This window comes from Opisthorchis viverrini, assembly GCF_000715545.1.
Source record: "Opisthorchis viverrini unplaced genomic scaffold opera_v5_71, whole genome shotgun sequence".
Taxonomy (NCBI): Eukaryota; Metazoa; Platyhelminthes; class Trematoda; order Opisthorchiida; family Opisthorchiidae; genus Opisthorchis; species Opisthorchis viverrini.
In genome coordinates this window covers 323,638-334,724 of record NW_008751727.1, presented here as the reverse complement: position 1 = coordinate 334,724, position 11,087 = coordinate 323,638, and the positions used below count along the sequence as shown (strand labels likewise).

The 11,087-nt window shown below is 45.0% G+C and overlaps 1 protein-coding gene across 1 annotated transcript in view; it reads left to right on the top strand.

Annotated features, from left to right (window-relative positions):
* Window positions 1-402: 402 nt before the first annotated feature.
* Window positions 403-11,087, top strand: part of T265_04348 (hypothetical protein) — a gene marked incomplete at both ends in the record, with an annotated part of 59,290 nt that continues 48,605 nt past the window's right edge. Inside the window, 4 exons of the mRNA XM_009169069.1 lie at window positions 403-691; window positions 5,364-5,442; window positions 8,256-8,391; window positions 9,809-9,973. Coding sequence (XP_009167333.1) covers window positions 488-691; window positions 5,364-5,442; window positions 8,256-8,391; window positions 9,809-9,973 — 584 coding nt within the window. The remainder of the gene's footprint in view (window positions 692-5,363; window positions 5,443-8,255; window positions 8,392-9,808; window positions 9,974-11,087) is intronic.

Sequence of the window (11,087 nt, the reverse complement as noted above, 5' to 3'; positions counted from 1 at the left end):
TTTAATAACTGCCCATGTGATCACTTCCGTCAGCCTTAGCTTTTTTTCCTACATGCAAAAGCCAACCGCGTCTATAAACGTCAGAGCTGTAACACCCATTCCGACTCCACAAACCACACCTAAACTCGCCTCGAAGCCCAGACAGTCACGTATTGTCATGCCTCAACGAACGGGCCGCGCTGCGCCGGAACCACGATAGCCACGATATCCACCACAGCCACAATAGCCGCGATAGGCAGACGCACCGCGGGTTACGCGAATGATGGAGGCCAGGGACGTTCCACCAATGAAAAAGCTGTTCACTCTCATGTGTGCACGCACACCAAGCCGAACATGAGTGCGCCTGTCACGTGCAACGATCGAATGACCAAACGGCCGTTGACCAACTGGAACAGGCCAGTGGTCTTCGTTGTGCCAGTAGCTCCGAGATTCACGCAGTCGAGGCTACCTGCTTGGCGCAGTGCGGACCGGACTAATCCAGTTGACAATGCTCTTACCACGACTCACTAGGATCCTGCGACTGCGTTGGACTGGTTTAGCTGGGCTGTGTAGACTTACTCAAACTGCTACTAGTCCGACGCTTGAGACCACGAAGGTTCACCCAGAATCACCTATTGGTAACTTTCAAAGCCGTCATATTGGACCTTCGGACCAGGATGCGGCAGACATGCTTAAATTTTGCGGATACCGAGTAAGTTGGCATTGGCAGAAATTATCTATGGCTGTGTAGTCATTGTACGAAATGCTATTAAGCGACTATTTCCTGAGTCGGGAAACAACAGCTGCTTTTAAACTGCGAACGTCTTCTAGATGTGCAAAATGGCGACCTCGTGCTGGTACCGGCGACGGCATAGGCCGCGTGGATACGAAGCAGTCCCATACCGTCTTCGACCGCAGCGAGCAATGTCTTTTGTTTCCATCCGTAAAAAGGTCGATCAACTGTAGCACCCTTTCAGTGCCCAACTGCCATGCCACCAGAAGGAAGCACGAGGGCTTCGATACTGCAGGTTGCCCAAGCCTAGACAGGTGAAATCGAGAGGCAGAGGTCGGATTTGAACAACGGACTTTCCCGTCAGTAAATTCGCACTCTAACCATTGAGCCATTCATCCGAGGCGACAACGTCACCCTGGACATGATATATGGGACAAGATTTGTTTTGCAACCTCGAGATTCTTTGTGCCTAACGGGTGCCCGTTGTGATTGGAGAACATGAGATAGGTGTAACAGAGTCGAGAAGACGCTTGCGGATCTCGTTATTTAGCACTCCCTACAAGTGTCGTACTTTCTGTCAAAGGCGTCAACAGTAAGAAAACCCATAGCTTCCAGCTATGTTTCGGTGGTGTACCACTGTGTTGAACTCCTAAAGGTTTTGAGCTACCTCTCACTTTCTTTTCACAATTCACGAGAAGCATACATGGCACTACTGATCCGACATTGAATTTCTTTCGTTTGTCTATTGGGTAAGATGGTTAAGCCAAGTATAATAACTTGTCCCATCTCCTCACCGGCTATGTTGGAGAGTCATGCGTACGCGTTAATACATGTGTAGGAAAATTAGGGTTTCGTTGTGCTGTCCCACAAATGTAGCACGTAAACCTAGGATGAAGTTCTTTCAAGTCGTTTCCCAGTAGGATGGTGCCACCAGTATGTTCCAATTCTGATATCCAGGTTGTCAATTTGTCGAAATATAGGTAGCTCGGGTGTGTTTACTGGAGGTTGATCGGATGGCAGTTGATCTGTTCGCCGAGCTTGGCTATTGGCTTGCAGACGTTTCGTCCCCAGTCGAGGAGACATCGTCAGTGCGCAGTTGAATGGGTTGAACGACCCATTGTTTAGGAAAAGTGTTGCAGTAGAAAAGATTACTTTCGAACAGTACGTCTTCTGTATCTAATTAGAACTGATAGAAGCCATAGACTGCAATTATTTTGGTCACAAGGCACTTGCTTGGATGACAACAAAACGCAGTATTTCACCCTTTTTGGTATTGTCACACGTCTACTTGCTGATCTGCAATGACCTGCCTTACTAAGGTCTCGAACGCTGTCCACTGATCTTTCTTCCTGACCAACAGATCTTCAGACTGATTGGGATTCCTAGCAACTAATCTCCTAGTCATAGCTTCTGGGATACGTTCATTCTGTCTCGCGGTGACTGAGTGGGTCAGCGTCTGGGCGCTTGAGGGGGGAATTGCTTCGTCTGCGGCGGGGTTTGAAGTTGGCGAGAAAGGACATCCCCAGTCGTCGGTCTTCCTTATACAACTTGTAATCTTTATTTATTGAGGAGCGATGTGTTTGTACCAAAATACAATCTATCTGTATGAGCATATGGCGGCCATTCGAGTGCCGTGCCAGCAAATTTTCCCTCCGGTGTTGAAAATGTGTACGATTACTCTGTGGGAACGGATGACCAATGCAAAATGGAGGCCCGAGCTGTGGTACGACCATTGAGGAGCATCTGTTCCAGACATTTGGATGAATATGGTATTGGAGTCAGGTAGGCATGTTTCGTCTGAATACACTGATTCTCTGACTGATGAGGGTTAACAATGGCTCGTTTCGGCTGAATATCCCTGCACTGAGGTTTCATAGTGATTTTCTAAGGGCTGTGTCCCCAAGGCTGCCCAGCTTTTGCATGTCCAACCGCAAGATATCAGGAACGGACAGAAACGGACTGGACAGCGGCACCTTCGTGGCAGTTGGATTCCTTAGGCAATTTCATTTACTTGGTTCACCAGAGCTGATTTTTGTCTTCGCGTCTGTTAGTTTGGAATTGGGATTTACCCAACTCTCTTACGAGGACATCCATTTGAGCTTCAGTCAGGACATTGCCCCCACGCTTCCACCTTAATACTAACGTACCCGCTGTCAGAAAGCACTAACTAGGACGTCCCCAGCAGAGACTGCGTAATATCAGGTCCTTCAATGGAATTTCTTGGAGTATGAAGAGTTATTCACGCGCTCCACTAAGGTACCCACTCTCGGCTGTACTGAGGCGTTTAGGGGGCCGCAGCGTATTGTCATGATAGTGTCATTCACTGTAACATTGCGGTTTCATTTTGACACGTCTGAATTTCCAAAAGCACTCTTCTCCTGTCTCCCGCTCATGCTTATATGGTTTTGCTGATGTCTACGTTTAGTCAACTACGCCTTAATTGATCACATGACTGATTGCACTTCGTATCTGCTTAGTAGGACTAATGAGTTCGCTAATGTACATGATCTGTCATCTCATCTGCAACAGTCATACTAGTTATATTCTGATTTTGTTCACTGGCTATACCTCAAGCTTGGCCAGTGTCAGCACCTCACTGGGCTAAAAAAATTTGATAACCGATGGGGAAAAGAGAGGAAGTTGACTCTCATCTATGAAACTATAGCCAAAACTGTTTACCATCTGGGTGGCGATTGTAGTACAGCCAACACGTACACTATTCACCATGCCGCTAAGCACGTATATACATACGTGTAGTTCGGTTGGAATTTCGTGCAGGAACTGGGGTTGAAGTTTTCAATGCGGTTTACATTATCTGGCCACACCAGATAACATACACCTGTGTTCCCTGATACATACGGAGACAGTTTCGGTATGTACCACAATCGTTCGTTCCAAGTCTCATCACTGTGTGCTTCACCACCGCCGTACCTAAGAGCACATAAGATTGGACGATTCAACAGAGTTTAAGCATGGATGCTCAGTCTCTATGGTTTTTCGGCAAGGGTACAGGCTTTCCACCAAAGTGAAAATGCATTCGTTGCTGCTGCGAGTATAGGTTAGCAAGATATCAATCCACTATTTCAATACCTGTTTTTGGCTTTACAGTGTATGCCTGATCGTTTGGCACAGTGAGCATGTGCTTTCACGTTTTGTTCCGCTTGGAATACCCCCCTAATTCGTGACAACCTCATTGAGATTATGTAGATTGACCAGTGTGACTGCATAGCCAATAATTGGTTTTCGATCCTACTGGCTTCCCACTCTCAAGCGAGTATCCTTTGCGTGCTAAGTTCGGAAAGAAAACATTTGAACCTCATTCCAGTGATTTATTTCTCATGATGAGCACCATTCAGCGGTGATGGGTAACAGAAGCGCCACCAATTTTCTCGCTGTCGAGATTATCATTTGTGCAGTCGTAGTTAGAATAGTACAGAATGTTTGGTGAACGACTGGCTTTTTGGCAGACTCTACACCTGATGCGCAACGAATTTAACATTGGGTAATTTGCTAACTGTGGACGCCAGGCTGTTGGGGACCGAAGAGTATCGCTCATTTGTTCTCGCATATACTATCTGCCTAATACCAAATAAAAGTAAATCAATTTATGGCACAAACAATGAAAACGAGCACAAGAAAACCACTTGGTCTTATTGAAGTAGCAGCGCGCGTATTCCTATAATGTTTGACCTTGGAATTCATCAGTTCTATTCTGAACGAGTGGCTAGGAAATTGTGGCGAACCTTGTAGTGGCGAACCTTGTAGATCGCTGTAATGTACTACTCATAAGGCTGCTGAAAATCCATCAGCAACCTCATGAGTAGTACATTACAAAGAGCTACATGTATCGCGATATCTCGAATATCGTAGCGAGTGAAACATGAGGCGGCCTGGTGCAGCACATTCAGTTGCCTGAGAACATCACAAACGATAGATTCAGCTGGGTTCCAGGTGAGTCTCTCGAAAAAAACAAATTAGTTTGCAAATGCGTGTATATTCGCTAATGTGGCGAACCTTGTTTGTTTGCATGGAATGGGTCCACATTCTAGTCCGCATTGACCCGGCCGTTTCCAGGATTTCAGGCGGGTGGTAAGCCGCTCCATACACAACTTAAAAAGTTGTCTTCCTGTCTACTCTGCAGCCTGTGTCGATCCGATGTTCTACAGTGCTGCTCTCGTATTCTTTTACCAGGCAAGCGTGTTGGCCATTGCTTGAGAACCACGGTGGCCATCTGACTGGTCACACCACTAACGCAGAAAGTGTCGCAAATACAACTGAAGGATTGAACGCCCGTGGATGAGATCAGCATAATTAGCTTGTTAGTCCTGTTCAGTAGAATCACTGAGTGAGCAATGTTGTGGAATGTAGGTAGCTCGGGTACGCTGTTTGGTTGTTGGTCTGTTCGCCGAGCTTGGCAGTTGGATTGCGAACGTTTCATCACCAATCGAGGTGACATCGTCAGTGGGACCCACTCAACCCTGCACTGACGATGTCACCTCGATTGGTGATGAAACGTTCGCAATCCAACTGCCAAGCTCGGCGAAAAGACCAACAACCAAATCACTGAGTGAATTTGGCAAACACATCTTACTAGCTACTGAATCGGCCAGACTTGTTAAACGTTGCATTTTCTTCGTTCGTTCTTTTTTAGAGCATGGACGAATTAATCTCCAAAGCGATTCCCGATGCTGTTCGTCTGAAAAGAGACTTGTGTCTGGAGGAACCGATGAGTGAGTGATTTTTTTTGGAAATGCTTTTTTACTAGGTAAGAATATGCTAAATGACCTGTCAACCAGGATTTTTTTTAACACTTGACCTTTCATTCTCAGTGGCCGTGGATAGTGTCTCTGGGTTCGTCATTAATCTCGGTACACCGTCTTTCGTCCACGCTTAAATAAGTGGCCCTCCGTGTTACTCCGAATAATGGGGCTTTGAAGCTAGATTGGCTGTGTTCTCCAATTCTCTGAAGTAAACACATTCTCCAAGGAATAGTTTAAGTCGGTTTGGTGGTTTTTTTTCACTGGCCCCTCTTCATGGAGGGTCAGAGAATGCAGATTCGTTCATTTTCTATGGTTCTATTGTTTCTAGTAGTAGTAGACTTTCACGGATTGGGCGGAGTGTGCGCTTGCCAATTTGGCATATCACGTGACTCTTTTAGTGTTGTATTAGCTCCACTTGGTCTCACTATATGACACGACTCCTCTTCTATAATTATCCTCCTGTATCGGTGCCGATGTTTGGCAGTATCCCAGCACGCTTACAACCGTGAACGTTACGACTAAAAGCGCGTCATGACCATCGGTCGTCATATGATTTTATCAGCCGTATCGCCTTACTTGCTGCATGCAACAGGGGGGGGGGGTAAGCGAACACCTTTTAACGCTTCCTCTCCATTACTCTCAAGTAATCCTTCTCTTCTATCGACCCCCAATGTGAATACGCTTTCTGCATATCCCGGCACTATAATTGACCGCGTCGTTTGCTTTAAATCACGTTTGGTTGCATCTTCTGTACGTCCACCCTCAGAAACTACGCCAACACCCCGAACTCAGCTTTTAAACTCCGGGATTCCGTGTACTTAGCTGCCTTTACTGTTCGCACACTGAAGCAAGCACGAACACAGACGGCTTTTGCTCGCACGCTGGACGGACCTATCCTGTTTTTTAGAAACAAAAATCCATGACTCAAGTATTGTAAATGCCCCTCACTCTCCCCAGGTCTCAGATGTGCATCTTTGGTGATGCGGAGGTTGCTGCAGGTGGATATGCCGAGGTGGGTACCATGTTGGGCGATCGAACAGAAGTGTGTTTACTTGATTGGTTACCCGTTGATAGTCACCTCTGAGCGGTAACACCTGTGAAAAAATCTCAGGAGGATGATGTCAATGGCCCAATCAACCCACCCAATTGAAGTTCACAACCATGTTTACCTATGCGGTAGCCCCTGGCATCACAATATCCCTAGTCGAGTGTCGGTATTGATTTGTGTTCTTCAATTACTAACATTGCCTGCCCGTTTCTGATCCTCTTTTTCGAAGTGTTTTGAAGTAGTCCGACTGCCATCAGTAACCTTGACCGCTGTCACCCATTCGTTGATGATATTTTNTAGCAAGACGCTCTTCAGATGCTGTACTCTTCAGGGGGTTGCAATTCAAATCTTAACAGTTTTCGGACACAGTTGTGTTTTTTCGTACCTCCGCACACCTCAACCGATGTCGGTGGAAAGGTGTAAGAAGGCCTAAGTTTGAAACCCCAAACTGTTTGATAATGACGTTCGACGTTGACTTTACAACCTTTTCAATAGAAAAGTGCACCAGGCGACGAAGATTGAATCGGATAGAGCATAACAAGAGCACTTGTTCGTCTCGAACTACCAACGGTTGGGCTAGCAATGCGTCTGTGTCACACCACACCAACGTTTTTATGCGTTTTCACACTTCTTTGTTTCACGAGGTATGCACTTTCATATACACTACCCACTGGATGCGTTCACATAAGCTGTCAACAAGTGGTTTACAAATAGGGGTGAACTGGACACCCTTATAGGGATTTAGGTCGCTGTAAGGTTTTGCTCCTCAGTTTATCTCTTCAGTGCTGTGCTAACGCTAGACAACTGTGGTTTTCTCTGGCCACACATTGTTCCACTGTAATGTGCCCGCAGCAGTCCGTCTGTAATTCTATCTTGATTTTTTCCACCTTCTGCTCGCTGCTCGTGGCCAACAGTTTACTTTGTGCCTAAACTGTGAGCGTAGGTTGGCAATAAAGGTGAATGTTGCAACATTGCTTTCTGAGATAAAACCTCACAAAAACGATTTTAAGACGGAGTTTAATTGCCACATTTCCCTAGCATTGTTAGGGAACATCGTATAGAGATTTCACCGAAGACAGCTCGTTGTTTTCAGCCCAAGTTCCCCCAATTTGCTAGAAAGCATTTTTGTGGCCACTTGCAATTGCTTTATTATTCGGGTTGCTCTTTCAATAGCTGGTTTCCGTCGCTAACAGTCAGATGTTTCTGTCTGTCTGTAGTTTGCAGTATGACAAAGGTTTATATATTGTATATAGTTAGCCCTCATTTGGGTCCCCCAGTATGAAAACTATCCGTCATGAGGCCTATTTCTCAATTCTCTGACTTTTTTGAAGTGTACAAAGAACTTTGAGGCAAACTGCTCATAAGGATGCAGATAACTCTTCGACAGCTCACCGCTGAAAACTCACCAACAGTAGCCTTACCCTTGTGAGGGGGTTGGTCACTGTGTCACCAGGTCTTAATTTGGAAGGTATGAGCCATCTACCTTCAGTCAGTTGCCAATAGTCTAGCAAAAGTATAACTTGCGCGAAGAGTTTCAAGTTAGAGGCTATCGTGCTTACGCAACAGCCCTACCATGCTCTACCTTATGGTTAAAGCTTGATCGCATAAGCTGTTGTTGGGGAGAAAACAGCTGTATCCTATTGTTCTTATTATGGCTTTGTAAAGCGTAATGAGTAAAGTAGGAGGTTGGTTCAACGTGAGTGAGGCATCTCTTTCGCCTTCTATTTTGCATCAGATGAATTCGATATCCTTAAACGATTGGAGAAAATGATGAACAAAAATCAAGTGTGGCGCTCTTATATTGGGCAGGGCTACTATGGAACCATCACACCCACACCCATAATACGCAACATTTTTGAAAATCCTGGATGGTGAGTTTGAATTTGAGGGGTGAGTAGATTAGAAATGTCCTTTTCCAGGAGGTTGTCGTTTTGACGTCGTACTTTAAAATTACTTTGAAATTACGTAATCTAATGCTATTCGTTCAACTGGCGTGTGATCATTTAGTCCAGCTTTACATCGCCTATATCACACGTTCTTGAGTTCTCTTGTATTGTCCTTTGGGCCTAGAAGCGTCGCTGTTTGAAAATCTAAACATGTCAATCAGCCTAAGCTACGATACACTAAGTTCCGCCCCCATTCGACCTCAGGGTAGTGCAGATCCTCTGTTCTATTGACTCTTGATATATGGACTGCCGTGTTACATAATCTGATCCAAAGCCATTACTAACATTTTATATACCATAGTTTGATGCCGAAAACCGTACAGTTGCCCGGTACAAATCCGATGCATTATCTAGACCGAGGAGGGGTGCTGAGGACATATTTCTTGTGACATGTTACAAATTACGGAAGAAGAGCTTAAATCCTCGCAGACACAGCTGAGGGCCAAAAACTGCGGCTACACTTGACCTCTTGAACCGAATTAGCTTCCATGAAATGATCGAACGAGTGATTAAGCAATAATGCGACAAGGTATAAACCTTATAATCTCTAAAAGAAGTCTTGGTGGAAGAAAAAAGGCCCTCGCTGCGGAGTTATCTATTGGAAAATGCCAACTGAACAGTTACAGACTATTGGACGGGGAAGCAAAACTCTCATATACATCTTGTTTACAAAAATCAATATCTATCTTCTCCTTGAAAGCGTTTTCCTAAACTTTCCTGAATACTCATTGACTGTTAGTCAATTGCAAGCAAATGCTATAGAGCGACTACACAAATTCCGTAATAGATTTAACTTTTTAAGAGATGCAAAGCGGATTTACGAGAAAACATACTACTCACATTTCCTCCATCAGTAGTATCACCGTTACATCAGTAGTTCTGATATCTCAGCAGGGCAGATAGAAGACTTCCGAAATGTTTAAATGTCCATAAACTGTGTTAACCGCAGATATACAACATTATATGGCGGACTCGTTTGGTGCCAAATTTCGAGGGACGATTTGTCCTCTGCCCCGTTCATACTTAAATATGGTTAATTTAGCTGTGTTATCATTCCTGGAACTAGTTGGTGCGTGGAAGCAATTTTTGTCTTCGACGGCAAACATGTTACTGATTAAATTAACTGACAACACATTTCATCCCGAGGGTGAACAGCCTTGAAAAGTGAGCAGTGCTGGTTTGTTCCTTAAAGCTTGCATTCAAATCGCCAGTCCTGGAGAGGAACCAGTTCTCAGCTCCAACCACTCCGCCTACATATGTCCAATGAATAATCGAATAGTTTTCAGTGGAATTACTTTTACGATTATGTTGCATTAACTTCGGTTTCAATTATCTGTAACAGGTACACCTCGTACACACCATACCAACCGGAAATATCGCAGGGACGTCTGGAAGCACTTCTAAACTTTCAAACGGTTGTTTCCGAGCTAACTGGATTACCTGTTGCTAACGCTTCGCTTCTTGATGAAGGAACAGCAGCCGCTGAAGCCATATCCATGGCATACCGGTGAGTGTTCAGACTTTTACCTCATTCTTCGTGGGTTATATGACTCGTTTGCACACCTTGCAGCCATGTCTGACATGTTCACGTTTACGTGCGACATACTTGTCAGCATTCAAGGGTCGCTAACACCACGATGCATATTCTCTGATGTATATGAGTTAGTTAGCCATTCAATATCCCGAGCTAGCAAGAGTTCTTTTAAGGGCTACTAGCTGTTGGAATCCACCTCCTAATTCTCCTATCTAGTCAGTGTGATAATATTTTTTCCAGAGTGACTCCTACATATTGAATGTCGGCTACTTATCAACGATTTAGTGATTGGTTAGAAAACCATTACCATAGATCCAGTTACTAGACACTCGCACTTATGGGAGGACCATTTTTATCCAGGGGCTAGTTCTCTAAGGAAAGTGAGAATAAAGGAATTATTGTATTTGATCCAGTTATCAAACCATCAATCAGAGGCAGATTGTCGTACGGGCCTGGAAGACGCAGCCACTGCTGTCATCACGATGGCTTTTATAGCCCCAGCTACGTCTGGCGAAGCAGTAGATTCACCAGCCTGACTGATAATCATCTGGCGCGATTTTACTCTAGCCAATTCACATAACCGTTTGCTGCGTAACTCGTACAGATCACTCAGCACTTAAGTGGGAGTTGTGCTCAACCTAACGAGTGAAATTGGAATTGGATGTTAGAATGGTGATGGTATGCGCTAACGTCCCAGATACTTTTTGTACTGGTTGTTGTTGTCGCTGATCTCAGGCGTATTTACCAACGGGAAGGGGATCCGGGAAATGAGTTGTCAGGGTGTGTATGGAAGGAGAAGAGGAAAGTGATCATGACGCAGATAAAGAAGTCTTCTTCGGTCAGCTTTTGCCATCATCCTCAAGGGCAGGATCAACAGACTGGGATTAGCGAATAATACACTCATCTGCAAACTAATTTGGTTCTTTCGAGGGACTCACCTGGAACCCAGCTGAATCTCTCGTTTATGATGTTCTCAGGCAACTGAATGTGCTGCACCAGGCCGCCTCATGTTTCAGTCGCTACGATATTTGAAATATCGCCTGAGAACATCATAAACGAGAGATTCAGCTGGGTTCCAGGTGAGTCT